Below are 15,036 nucleotides of genomic sequence, written 5' to 3'. Positions count from 1 at the left end.
GTGTGGTGCTTCCACAGATGTTTGTCTGCACTTGTGACTAAAATGGGTCAGGCCATTCCATGGCTCACAGAACAAGTACTTTCTTTTGACGTTCTCAGTACTATAAGAATTATTTTCTAGTCATCATTTTGGGGCTGCTTATTAGGTGTGAAATGTGTGATTTACCTTCTGAAATACACTCTTTTGCATTTAGTCCAGGTAGGAGGGAGAAGAAAGAGATATTGACCTTGTTTTTTTTGTTTGTTTGGTTTTTTGTTTCTTTTCATCTTAGGAGTCAAGACTCATCTACACATATTTTTATTTTTATTTTTTTAAATATTTTATTTGTTTATTTGACAGACAGAGATCACAAGTAGGCAGAGAGGCGGGCAGAGGGAAGGGGGGAAGCAGGCTCCCTGCTGAGCAGAGAGCCAGATGTGGGGCTCGATCCTAGGACCCTGGGATCATGATCTGAGCCGAAGGCAGAGGCTTTAACCCACTGAGCCACCCAGGAGCCCCTCTACACATATTTTTAAAACAGAAAAGTATGTAAGAAGAGAAGGTAAATTGGATAAGAATAAATATGAAAAAGTCATGATAGCTATTTTAAGAGAACTAAAGCTTGTATTTCTTGAAGAATATTTTTAGAAGGTTGAATGGTAAAATAATAGGTATTCTACAATGGAAGTCAAAACTGGGAGACTCTGTTTCTTACAGACTACATCAGATTCAGCTTTCTGACGGGTTTTTTTGTTTTTTTGTTTTTTTTTTTTGCATAGTGTTGGGCCGAGGTTTTTTGTTTGTTTGCCTTTGAATTTAATTGGCTGTTAACATTCAACAGTCTTTAAGAGTCTATGTAAAAATGCAGTGTTCTGCACTCTTGAGAGATGAGACACTGTTGGGTCCATATTCTCACGGAGCAAACACTGCTGGGAGGTAAGTGCCATTTTCTTTAGGCATCACACCTGGTTGGTCTCACCACATTGTTTCCTCTGGTTCCCATACCAAACAGCAGTTGTCACTTACCATTAATCTTATTATTTTGTTTTTTAATTGTAAGAACTGAAGATATCAGTGTAGCTCTGTTATCCATTTTTCAATCAAAATTGGGAAAAGGAAAACTTGGGAAATATTTTTAAAAAGATTTTAGTGAGTAATCTCTACACCCAATGTGAGGCTCAAACTTACAACCTGGAGATCAAGAATTGCATGCTCCAGCCACTGAGCCAGCCATGTGCCACGGGATGTTGTTTTGGTAAAAATGGGAGATCTATTTTTGTAGAAATGAGAATTATTTCTATTAGAAAACACATAAGCTAAGGATGTCTGTTATAATAATACAAGAATGACCATTCTGAAATCCCTGTCCTGTTTTCTCCACTCATAGCGTCTATTGGCCCTGTTGGCATTTGAGTTTGCCTCTTCTATTTCTCAACAAATAACAAGTGGATGTCATACTGGTCTTATTTTTGTCTGCTCTTCCTTTTTTTTTTTTTTTTTTTGAGACCAGGCAAATAGTGGGAATGTATAGCCTTTCCTTGTCTGCACATCTAATATCTATTTAAGAAAAGAACTCTTTGGTGACTCAATTTAAATATTCTTGTTCTTCATATTCTGTTTCTACTTAGATTGCATTTAAGTACTGAAACATTAAAAAAAAAAATGTTTTTTGGCTTCCATGCTATGTATCTCCTAAGGGCATCAAGACTAAAGCTTATAAGACTAATAAGACTGTAAGACTCATAAGACAATTACACATCAGAATGAGCACACAATATTCTGTGTTAGATTTCAGGTATTGTGGCTTTTCTACAATTGCCTAGTGCCTCATGAGAGATGGTATCTGTCACAAAATCTCTCTCCCCGAGCAGACTTTGACATTAAAAAAGGGACTTTCTGATCCCCCGTAGCGACTTCATGTTTGCTTCAATGGTTTAGAAACCCCTTCTACTGGTTCCTTAACAGGATTTGGTAACAACAGTATCTCTCTGGTGTTTGTTTTCTTTCAGGTTAACATTTCAATTCACTTTAGAAGAAGCTGAAGTTCAGAAGTGTTATAGATCTACCATCATTGATTTTTGGACAATTTATATTCCAGAAGCCACTTATAGCTTACTTAAAGTAGATCCCAAGACAGAGCTTTTCCTTTTAGTTTCAGAGAGATAATATTCTAATACACTGCAGACCACTTGAATAGACCAGAGTTATGAACAAATTCAGATAATATTGCTCCCATTCTGAGATTCCCATTCCCTAAGCTGTGGGAAAACTTTATGAAATAACATGTAAGTAGAAATTATTATAGGAGGCACAGCTGGCCATCTTCTGTCTTCACAAAGGAAAGTATTGAGTAGAAAAGCATGTTGTAGGGGGGTGTTTACTAAAACACTGAAATGTGTCTAGATGGGCTGTGGAGTTTCTGCCTGTGGAAATATTTTGTAAGTATTCTACATATTGCACTGGGGTAGGGGGCAGAATATTGACTTTTAGGTATTTTGTTATGAAAAAGGACTGCTTGCTGAAGTGCACAGAAATTAAATTAAAAATGTAAATTGTCACTCTCCTATGTAAGTTAGGCAAATCTCAAAGGCATTCTTCCAAAGCTAAAAGATTATCTCATATTTCTAGTTGAGCTACAGTGACTTCTCTCCTGCATCCTAATATTTCTTGTTGTCTACTATATTTTTTATATGTCAGGAGCCTCTTCCCACCATTTTCTAGCAACAGAGTGGATTTGAGAGGGAGAAGCTGTTGAAATCTGCCTTCCAAGCTTATTACACGAGTACCTGGAACCCAGGAGAATCTCAATAAGGGGAGGATTGAATGAGCACACTTTAGGGATAAAAATGTTTCTTCTCCCTCTTTGTCCAGGCAAAAAGATCTTTCTTTCTCTCAAAATGAGATCATTTAGTTGTGATAAGCAACAGAGTCACATGAAAACCTTTCTCCAAAGACCAAATATTAGAAAAAGTCTACACAGCTCAAACCAGAGGCCTCACGGTTATTTTCAAGAGGATTTTGTTAAAACTTGTAAATTCCCAAGTGTTTCTGTGTCTCTTCCAGCATTTCCTTAGTGATAATATCTAAGAAGAGGATGTATAAAATGTAACTTCATAACTGCCATTCAAGGAATAACTGATCAGGAGATAAGAGGCTTTTCACTGTGAAAAGCATGACAACTTTTAAAAGTTGTGCCAGGACATCGCCTACCCAGAGGGACACGGCTCAGTGGGACATGGCCATCAAGCACAAGACTGCTCAGGGAGTGCCACAGGGTACTTAGTAGAACTTTCTGAATAGCAGTTTTGAGGAAAACAGATTTATCCCTCCCACATTGTCTCCTGACGGAATGGCTTCTGTGGTGCCCCCAAGGAAGCAAACACAGAATTGTTTCTTGTCAGAGAAAAAGAGGACTCTTTTTGTTCTTTGCTTAAATTTTGGAGGCCACACGTACCCTAGAGCTTTGCAAACAGTATTTATGGTGATTTCGGTGAAGTGTGGACACAATCAAGTGAGTGAGGAAATGAAATCCGGGTCATGCAGCAAAGCAGAATCCTCTGTAGGATTCATATCCTGAAAGTTATTGGGTAAAGAAGTCTGGGAGGAGCTTGTGGATTTTTTGTTAAAAAATGTTTTGTTAAATGCATCCATGTTTAAATATAAATTAGTCTTTCCAGGAAAAGATAAAGTTTCTTTGTCTAAATTCTTACTAATGAAAGTCACAAATGTTCTAATAATGTACACAGCAAATAGAAGTTTGAAGATACCCATAATGAGACTTTATGAGAAAATCAATTAATGAGGAACAATAAGAATGAAGTGCCAAATTTTCTTTGTCATGCCACTGGGGAAGCGGTGTGTTTAGTGGAAGAGAATGAACTGCTAAATCAGACTCAGATATGAATCTGTTGACAAATCATTTACTTTCTCATTAGCTTCAATTGCAACATCCATAAAACAGGAATGCTACTTATTTTTCGTTTGCTAGAAGAAGGATGAAAATGTATATTACATAAAAAGATAGCGATGTACATATATAGCAATCAAAAAACTTACGTCAATCCTCTGGCCTCTTCCCCCTCCATTCATCTGGACTCATTTATATTCAATTAAAAAAAAAAAGATACTAGTGCTTGGAGATTCATTTTACTTTTCATAGAATTTTGGGGGGTATACTACTATCAAGGAGAAGAGGCTATTTATTTGGGAATGAAGGCATGAAAATTAAGAGAAAATAGGGGCAAACAATTGTTGTAATTATAAAAACTTTATTTCACGCTTCCTTTAGTTAAATCTTTATAAGCACCATGTCATGTACTGGCAATCTAGGAGGCGAGGACTGGAAGGCTTTAGTCAATAACAAACTGCAAGCTGATGATGCGAAGTTACAGCTACAGGGAGCATCTGAACAAGACCACATTTAGAAAGATTCCCTTGCCAGTCCCGTGACAATGCACAAACAGGAATCTGGCATCGATTTGTTCACACTTCCCATGGCCAGAACCCAGAGCTTGTGCATGTAAACATCCAAAGAAACACTCTATCATCTTGACAGTTTACAGTTTGCTGAAACTTGACTCTGAAAGCGTGAATGTTGCCATCTCGTTTTCTTGACCAGTGCTTGCTTATAAGCTGACAGAATCAATTCCTTTAAAATTTAAATGATGCTTAAAGGTGTGTTAGCATTGAGTAAGTCATCAGCAAGGCCTTTGAATGTGTGCAGTTCTCAAGTATGATCACCAAAACATGATTTACCTAATGAAATTGTGAAAAATTACACATTTTCAGCAAAACGTTCGAATTTGGTCCTATATTAAAAGACCCAATTGCCAAGGTGTTTTACATTAATTTAATTTACGAGCATGTACACAAGAGAATCACTATAAAGAACACTGCTTCCTCATTTATGAATAAAAAGCTTATCCTCTACTTACACTAAAACATACAAAAAATAATCTACAAAAATCGTTTACAATTGATTTTAGTGAAAGAAAAAGCTTTCTTCAGAAAAGAAATGATCGTGTGGTGGTGGTATTTTAGCCATCAAAAAGGAATGTAAGTAACCAATAAATATAATGTGCTTTCTCCATATAGACATATTTACACTTGAGTCTTTGGCTTATGTTTTTTTTTTTTTCTTCCTAAAAAGAACTTTAAATGATCCAGCCATCATTGCACATCAAAAGAAAATAAGCCAGTTTATATATATTTATATATTTATATAGAGATCTGCTACACTGGAAACATATAAAAAATGAACTTTACTATGAATTTGCACAGCTTTTCATACTTCTGCTTAAAGGTTTAACATCTTTTATCTAAAAAAAGGGAGAAAAATGCCACATAGAAAGTATTAATTCATGCAACATGTGGTGTTGCCAGGCGAGAACCAGGCGAGAAAAAGCTGCGTATTCACTGTACAAACACTGATAAGCTCTCATTGGAATCTGTTCTTATTAAATATAATTCATGTGGCACGAAATGTTGATGCTTTCATACAGTAATAGAAACTAATTGAGTCCTTTTTATTAAGATACACAACTTCATAAGAAAAATACTTTCACTTCTCGAATGTAAAAGCCTCCCACCCCCCACATTAAAATCTTTCTGCACAACTGTAACAGGTAAAATGGCTGCTGGCTCAACAGATGAACAGGCTTCTGGGTGGACGCACTCTGAGGTCTCACCCAACTAAGAAGATTCCAGGTACTCCAAAGCGACATCATAGCAGAAACGGTACTGCTCCTGGAAGAGGCGAAAACGTAGGAGTTGAGAAAAGTTAAGAGAAAAGAGACTAACGCGAACCATCGCCACCAAATGAACACCCAGCCACCGCTTAAAATTATTCAAGAATTACCTATTAGTTGTCCTATATAAAGAAACTTAATTTCTGGGCATCCATGTTTTATGTTTGAGTCTAATGTTTCCGTTTAAGGAAAAGGAACTCGATGTAAAAAGATATATTATCTTTGCCTCATATTTTCTGTTAGTTTTTTTAAAATCTCCAGTATTTTTTTTTATCCAGTTATAATAGTAAAACCTGATCACTACAGAAAAATTGCCCAGCATAGGAAAATAAAAGCCATCAGAAAAAGAGTTCCATAATTCTATTACTAGAAACAATTATTGGTAAAATACTGCCCGAGTTTTGCTCTAGTCCTTTTTAAGGCATGGTTGAAATAGTAATTATTTTAGACCAAATATAATTACTCTCACAGATTTGAGAATATAAGCTTATATTTTATTTTCCTTTAACACTGTTATTTATCTTTTTCTTATGTTATTTAACCTTTCTTTTCACACTACATAGAAGTCTAACATACTATTTGACTATTATATGGTTTTTACTTTTTCTTTAATAGAAATAAATGCTATAGTGAACATGTGCAAATGTTCTTCTCTAAACTTCAGATAATTTTTCTTAGCAGGAGGAAAAAAAAGTCATTTTAAGCTGCCATTCACAATTTCAAGTTCTTAATTTTTGATACAGCTTTTCATTTGTCAGAGTATTTAAGTAAATTAAAAAAATAGTTAGTGGTTCTTAAGATTTTTTGAGCTTATTTGTATCTGAAAATTTATTTCTGCTGTCTTTATATATTTAAGACAACGTGGTTGACAAGTTCAGTTAAAACTTCCTTTCTTCTATCTATGCACTTCTCCATTATTAAGAATTTAGAGAAAATCAGACTGTATTACAAGTTATGACTTATAATACGTCATTAAAAACTTCTCAACTCAGTCCAAGTGGGTAAAATTCAGGCTGGAATAAAGAACAGTCTAAAATGCATATTATTTCTAAAGAGAACTTCCAGGTGTCTCCAGCAATAAACCAGGGTAATAAAAAACTTCCCCAAGAGATCTTTATCAATCCTACCTTTAATTATTAAGTAGGTGTGATTTAAATTAGCCTACCACTGTGGCAAGTACATCTGAAGAGCCAAAAAGTGCTTGAAAACAGTTATGTCTCTTTAATCTGTCATTAGCAATTTTGTTTACACTCTAAATTTTCTTACCAAACTTGTCAGCTCAATTCAACAGTACACTAAACTCATCATTAACACTGATTAAACACAAATTAGAGGGTAGGAGTTCAGTCAGGATTAATGGGACATGAATGTAAATGTACAGAAACTTTTTGGAAGGTTCTAGAATGGCTGAATTAAACCAGAGATTCCCCTCCCCCTCATGTTATTGTAGGATATCAGAGTTAAATTTGGAGGTAAAACTTGAATTCTGATGGAGAAGTGAGCCCACTGAAGAATTTAAGAAGACATGATCTTAGACACCGAGGCAGAGTTTACGTTAAGAAACCTTCAGACAGCAAAGAATCAAAAGACATAACCACTACATTCTGTAGGAAGACTTGAGAGTTCTACATCAAAAATCCTTCAGATCCACCCCCCTTTCTCTATCTCCACTGCCAGAACTCCAGTCAAAACCAATATCACCTTGTCCAGACAACAGCAATAAAACCTAAGGGATGAGCTGGAGAAGGGACAATTTGAGGGGGTCTGTGGAAGGGGAAAACGCCTGTTACCACTTGTAAAAGTGAAACGGTATAAATGTAACTCTTCAGATTTTGTCTCAGGAAGCAATGCACTTTTTGTGTGAACAATCCATGAGCAGGAAGTGGTAAGAATACTTTAAAGGTTTATTGAATTGCTCATTCTAGTTATCTGATCATCTTGATAATGTAGGGCAAGCAACAATTTTGCCTTGGTTTTTCTGGTTTACTTTTGGGTGAACATTAACTACACAGCTGCTCCTGACCTTCCCACCATGTACATATGTGTAACCCACAGACATCTCTCTTTAGAATTAAAATGTGCTCGAGGAGTTTAACTTTTCTTTCTTACTGTTCACACAGCTCCACCCAGATGAGCTCCCACATACCCATTCCTATCAGCTGTTATTTTGCGAGCTGTGGTCTGATTTTATGAGCCCTGGCAAATTCAGGTGGCACCATCTGAACCACTCACTCTAATTTGTAAAAACTGAAAACTGTCAATGATGACAGTTTAAAATTTATGATTTGACCAGAAGTGAAGAATTATAGGAAATGACTAAAATAAATTTCATTTGCCAGTTAAGGACAGACATTAGGTGCCTAAGTGCTGATATAACTTAGGAATATATCCATTGGATGACTGCTTTACAAGTTAACCTAGATGCTTTAAGAAATTAAAAATAGACAAGAATAAAGACTAGAGAGTAGAATTTATTCTTATTACAGATCTGTTTAGTGAAGCTTTATTACAGCAGATATTTATGGTCTATCACAGGAAAAGACCCACAATTCTATACATTTTCCAAATCAAGTGAAAACAGTTTTCATCACGAACATTTGTGATATGTGATTAGGATTCTGTGAGTAGAGAGAGATACTCAGCAGTTTATCAGTTAAGCAGGAAAGTCCCCACAAAGACTCACACATCTTATTCCCTTGGGTGTATGAAGTCAACCCAGTGAATAGGTCAGGGTTGTCTAATGTCTCTGCTCTCTTCGTGCCTGAGACTCTGACTCACCGGGGCTTCCACCATGTTGGGCTTGCTGTTCCTCAGGGTCTTGACTGCATGGAACACGTCCACCACATTTTGCCGCTTCACCATTTCAACAACAATGCCTATAGCACAGAACATGCCGCTTCGCCCACCGCCATTTCTGGAAGCAAAGAAAGCCAGGGCACTTTTTTTTTTAGAGAATTTAAAAAAATATTTTATTTACTTATTTAGTCAGAGAAAGAAAGAGAGAGAGCGAGCGAGCACAAGCAGGCAAAGTAGCAGGCAGAAGCAGAGAGAGAAGCAGGCTCCCCGCTGAGCAAGGATCCCGATGCGGGACTCGATGCCAGGACCCTGGGATCATGACCTGAGCTGAAAGCAGTAGCTTAACTGACCGAGCTCCCCAGGTGTCCCAGCCAGGGCATTTTAAATGGCAGCTTTTGGTCACCAGAGGTCACACAATCTTATAAATTGAGGAAATAAAAACATGATCTTTATTTTCTTTTTCCATTTTGTATTAATTTTGCTTCATTTGTGTGCATGTATGTGTAGAGGGCAGAGTGCAAGGACACATGAGGATGATGTCGGCTCTGTAGCTTATGCTTAGGAACATTCTGGAGCCACCAGATGCTGCAACTTTGATCCCCTGAAATTTTGGTATATTTGTACACTGTGTACATTAGGAAAGTGGTTCTGAGTAGTGTTGGAAAGAGTTTAATCATGTGACAACTATATAATAATCAATTTTGAAGAACTATGAAAATGAAAATTGGTAGTTAATTATAGAATCACGAGACAGGAAGATTATTTACAATGCTACCGATGGAGATCCGTAAGATCTTTAATGTGGAAAACATGAAGTCTAGTGAGGAAATGAGCAGCAAGGCCCCAGCACGGCCAAGCTGAGGCGCCATACTCACAGGCAGTGGATGATGGTTCGGCCCTCCCCTTCCTCACACTCCTCCTGCCATTTTTCTACCTGCAGTATCAGTTTCAAAAAGGACCGTTTGGAGCCTGGCACTTCTCGGTGAGAGGCCCAACCTAGGTACTGAAACTGCTGTACCATCAGATAACCTTCTTGTGGCTGTAGACGGAAAAGCATTTTTCTGTAAATAAGTTGGGACTAGAATTTTTACTAAAAAGTAAAGGTGTATAAAAATTCATACCATGACATAAATGCCATTTATATACCAGATTGAGTCTAGATGGTAAGTCCAACATAGGTACATGCTAGTACAGAAACATTCTACGTTACAGAACCAAGAAACATGAGAATTACCTTTACATAAGTTTCTCCCTTGCACCCCATATCCAATAATCAATCATACTTCTTAAATAACTTTCAAATCCTTTCTACTCTTTATCACTGCTGACATCATTGCATTGGCCCAACCACCAGTTATGATAATTGCTTCCTAGTTGATCTCCTTGAGTAAACTTTGATCTCCTTCCAAATCTTTCTTCCTGTAGCATCATGATTATTTTGAAATGCAAATATGATCTTCCCCTGCTTTAATGGCTTCCAAATGATCTTACATAAAACCCAAATTGCTGCAGTGGCTTAAAAATTCCTACATGATATGGCTCCACTTCCTTCCCATTTATCAAGTCATTTCTTGCCTGGGAACTTTGCACAAACACTCCATTTGGCCTCGAAGATCTCCTTCTTGTTTGTGCCTCTTAATCTCAAATACAGTGACCAATTTGTCTGGGTTTGCCTGGGGCTCTTCTGGTTTTTGAACTGAAATTTGTGTGTCCAGGGAAACCTCTCTGTTCTGTGAATACCAAGATAGTTGGTTCTCCCACCACCCAAAAGCTCCTGTGGTTTTCAAATTTTGCCTGAAAGATCACTACCCCAATGAACTCTTCTCTAGTCACTCAGCTATCTCAGATAACCCAAACATTCTGGATTTTGTCTTTTGTCTAAAATTTCTCATATTTTAAATAAATGATTATAGAATGAGTTGTTCAGTGCTTGTCTTCCTTGATAAAACATAAATTCTTTAAGGATAAGGCAATCTCTGTCTTTCTCCCCTAAACTCTGTATTGCTAGAACCTAGCAAAATACTGTGTCCAAAGAATAGTACTCTTGAGTGAAGGAAGCAAAACATTAAGCCCCATATGAAAATGTAAGAAAGAATCTGCAATACATGAGTAAACTGTATCATAAGGCATCAGATCTGAATTTCCATATGGCAAGGGCTCACACGTCACAAGGACCTACTAGTACAATACCCCAACTTCTCATTGGTGCATATTAAATTATCTCATGAACTACAAGATATTAAGTAAGGTTGGAAATAGAAAAAAAAATCAAGCACTATTAAGAACCAGAACACCAAATATAGAGGAAGATAAATAAACAAATACGCTGACAAAAAACCAGATTTCAGTTTCCATCCTTAGAATATTCTTCATACAAACAGCTCAATAAAAAGACAAGTCTTACTTTCTTAGTTTAGCAGCTATCGTTTCTCAGCTAAAATATTACTAGAACCATAATGGAACAGATGTGCAGACATAATGAGATTCCATTTAAATTAACATCTAAGATATGCATGAATATTATGGCATGATTTGAAGTTATCTTTTTTTCCCACTGAAATGAGCGACAGAATTGGCGATGACTACATCCTCTGCTTATAGTTATACATATAGACTTATTAACCAGAAACACATATAGCTATTTTGATGTGAAAACACTGAAACATGACAATCTGAATTACACACTTAAAATAATACACATACGTAAAGCTGCTGAGCTAAAAACAGAGTAATTCTCTTTAAAAAGAGAGTAATCTCATGGAAGTTACAAACGATTTCTTTTCAAATTCGGCTTGCTATTTGGTTACACAATATAAACAGTTTTTATTAGTTAGTTTTTTTTTTTTTTTTTCTTTTTTGGAGAGACCCCAGACTTAATTTGTCATTTAGTGTAAAATATATGAAGACTCAAGGAAAGAAAAATTTCCGAGAAACACAGCTGCTGCTTTGCTCCTGGGAAAAGTGGTACCAGTGCTGGTTCTACAAATCTGGGCCGAGCCAGATACTGAAACGTGTGTGGAGATGAAATTATAGGTAGAAGGGGAATCGAAGATGGCTGGGATTTACCTTTTCTCTCATGTGTGGGCTTCTCCCTTATATGCAATAGTGACATGGAACCTGTCTATCATGGCTGATTTGACATATCCCTTCCTCCTGAGGTAAAGCTTTTTATTCATCATCATCATTATTATATCTTTATTTTTCAATTATATGCCTTTTCTGGGCTGTTTATCAATACTAATATCACATGTAGTTGACCTTTACCAAAGTCTACATAGACGCAGAGACCAGGCTCAGTCCATCGAACTCAGTTGAGTCAGTGCATCTGAATTTAGTAACTGACCAGGACACCCAGCTTCCAGCATTTCTGCTTTCCTATTTTTAGAATGTATTTTTCTTCTAATACTAAGATATAAGATGATTACTAGCTTTGGAACTGATTATGCAACACCTTAGTTCCCTTCTTCCTGTTGTCTGATTGGAATTGTGCCCCAGCATGGTTATGATCAGTTGCTCTTGATCAGCTCAGGTAAAATATCAATGACTTACTCTTGTTAGATTGCATATCCTAAAAATCCGGTTTATGACATCACAATCCATTGAACAAGACATACATTCCACTTGGATAGGGCCATATCTTAACATCCCTTCCTCTGGCCAGTACTGAGGGCAGCCCTAGATGATGAATTTTTGGGAGGGAAAAAAAAAAAATAAAAGCATTATTTTTCTCTATTGAGGGTAGTATGAGGTGGACTTTAACTTTTATTACTACTTTCTTAAGTTGTCTATGAGTACACAAAAGCAACTCATAGCCATTGACCTGGGATAAGTCGACTTCATTCAACATCACGATGGAGGTACAGCCATAATCATACACTAATCTCCAGAAGTCTTTCACAGTGTTCGGCAGAGGGTATTGTGTGACGATGAAAGCAGCTGGCTGCCTGTAACTCTGTGAAGAAACAAGGGAAATGGGAAAACATGAGAACTTAAACGGAATGATCAGTCATACAAGCCAGTTCAAAACATTTCTGTGTAGGGCCAGGTGAGGTGAAGCAGCTCCACGTGGTGAGGGAGGCAGGTGCTATGTAAGCCACGGAATAACAGATGTGGGCTGCTGGAATGTACTGGAGCTAGTAATGTGTCGATCCGATGGCAGGACTTCAAAGTCTCAGCAGCAGTTCAAGTCAGGACTTTAAGTTTAATTTTGTTGAGAAAAGTAAACACAGGACAAAAACAAAAGAAGAAACTCAAGAACTTCTCAAGGTGAAGATCCTCCATGAGGTACCCATGGGCTCTTTCAGATTTTCAAAGCTAATCAGAGAGGCTGAAGGCACAAAATTCCCCAGTGTATGTGTACACCCATCTGTACGTATCTATCTATCCACCCATCAAAATCTATCAACATATACATATATTATATATATATTTATCTATGTATTTTTATATATTTCATATATTATATATTTTATATGTATTATATATTTATATATTTCATATATATTGTGTGTGTATTTGTTTGTGTGTATATATATATAAATATATATTATATATATAAATAAATAAAACTGCTCGATTCTCTTCCATTTCAAATAAGAAAAACCACATATGCCTCAAACTTGTGTGTTTTTATATTATATGGATATTATCAGCACATTGTGCTCATCTTGTAGGCCCATCCCAGTTTCCTGGACATTTCTAATGTATATTAATGGTCAGAATGACAGTTTCAATCACTTAAGATTTTTCTTATGAGGTTTTTTTTTTTTTTAAATTTTTATTTGACAGACAGATCACAAGTAGGCAGAGAGGCAGGCAGCGAGAGAGGGAGGAGGAAGCAGGCTCCCCGTTGAGCAGAGAGCCCGATGCGGGGCTTAATCCCAGGACCCTGGGATCATGAGGCTTTAACCCACTGAGCCACCCAGGCGCCCCACTTATTATTTTTCTTAAACTAAAATGCACTTCTTGGTGAAGTGTATTCCCTCCACCAATAAGGGAATGGCTCCTTTTTTACCAAGTGCTCCCTGACTGGGACATGACACATTATCTCTACCCAGAAGGAGAGGGTATGCTCATCTGACCTTGGCAATCTGTCATTCTGCAAATGAATGATCTGTATTTCTATGTATTAAATAGTTTATAAAAAAACAACACCGAAATGTAGACAGCTGTCTGAGATGGATTTCCTTCATGTGGATAAAAACTGTCAGTGATCCCCTAACTCATTTTTACCACATAACTCCTTAAATCTTTCAAGTGTCCTAAATGTTAGCGTAGAACCGGATTCCCGAACATTGAGCTTATCGCCGTTTGGGAAATACCGCTAACCATGGCATTTAACTCCATGGAAGACCGTGGGATAAATCCGAGTGCTGACAGTTCAAATGGCTGCTGCAGAGTGACCTCAGGCCTCACAGAGTTACACCTGCATCTGAGGTGAGTGTCTCCTAAGAAAGGTATGAAGGCTCATCAAAAAGGGTCAGAAGAAATAAGTAAAATTTCCTTCTAATCACATGTCTGTTCCATGGGAAGGTGAGCTCTTTACTCAGGTTTTGAGTCACAAGGAGGGGAGATGGATAAGATGATGTGAGAGGACAGAGCTGCTTTGCTAGATCCTTCCTCTGTAAGGACAGGAGCACATCTGAGGCTTTGAAATCACAGAATCCTCAGCCTTACTTCCGAACTCTTCACAATCATGGCACACACAAGGATGTATAACACTGAGGATGTTGCTAGAGGATGAGGGGAGCGGGGAGTGCTGACCAGTGAACCTTGTTCTTATAAGACAAACCAAACCTAACTTTTCTGAGGCCCCCAACTATACTATTGAATCTAGTGGATGGTCTCAATTATGAAATATATCTATATTAAATCATAAGGAATTAAGCAGAGGGTAGAAAGAGGTAGAGAACAAGTTTCAGTCTTCATATTGACTAGAAAATAACCTGGAAATGAAGAAAAATTTGACAGCAATCGATGCCAAAGACAAAAAAATGCCTCAGACATACACCTCATCAATCTCTTCCCTAATGGTATTTTCTCCTTCCCTTTCCCACACAGTCTTTCAAAATTCCAAATCTAGACTCAGAAACAAAAAGGTCTTGTGTATTTTCTCTGTATTTAGTATATTTGTCTTTCCAAACAATTAAAATGGGAAGAAAAGATACAGTGAGGATCCAGTGTGATTTCAGAGGATATGATTAATGGTCAGGCAAGAAAGGGAACTTTTCACTTGAGCTTGTCTTTAGACTATTCTGCTCTGCAGCATAAAAGGAGCAAAGTAACTGACTAAAAGACTGGTATCAGAAGTAGAAAGTAGGGTTTCTAAGTTTTTAGCATCAGAAGCTAATTTTGGAAAAGGCAATAGGAGCAATATTGCAGAAAGCTTCATTACACAGGAATGGACCCTGACTTCTAATTTCTCCTGGCTATGGTTCCATAGATGAAAAGGCAAAACCTAGAAAAGTTTATAAATGAAGATGATGAGCTGTTTAAAAGGATTCTGAACCAGGAG

At 37.1% G+C, this 15,036-nt stretch overlaps 1 protein-coding gene across 5 annotated transcripts in view; it reads right to left on the bottom strand.

Moving 5' to 3' along the window:
- Nucleotides 1-4,227: 4,227 nt before the first annotated feature.
- Nucleotides 4,228-15,036, bottom strand: part of PTPRK (protein tyrosine phosphatase receptor type K) — a 565,921-nt gene continuing 555,112 nt past the window's right edge. For all 5 annotated transcript variants that reach the window (XM_059177599.1, XM_059177596.1, XM_059177595.1 and 2 more), the window contains 5 exons: nt 12,343-12,474; nt 12,072-12,197; nt 9,398-9,561; nt 8,505-8,640; nt 4,228-5,724 (listed from right to left, as the gene is read on the bottom strand). In XM_059177599.1, the coding sequence (XP_059033582.1) occupies nt 5,671-5,724; nt 8,505-8,640; nt 9,398-9,561; nt 12,072-12,197; nt 12,343-12,474 (612 nt within the window). In that variant the 3' untranslated portion in view covers nt 4,228-5,670. The remainder of the gene's footprint in view (nt 5,725-8,504; nt 8,641-9,397; nt 9,562-12,071; nt 12,198-12,342; nt 12,475-15,036) is intronic.

Source organism: Mustela lutreola, chromosome 6 (genome assembly GCF_030435805.1).
Source record: "Mustela lutreola isolate mMusLut2 chromosome 6, mMusLut2.pri, whole genome shotgun sequence".
In the NCBI taxonomy this organism is placed as follows: Eukaryota; Metazoa; Chordata; class Mammalia; order Carnivora; family Mustelidae; genus Mustela; species Mustela lutreola.
This window is presented reverse-complemented; position numbering and strand designations above follow the sequence as displayed.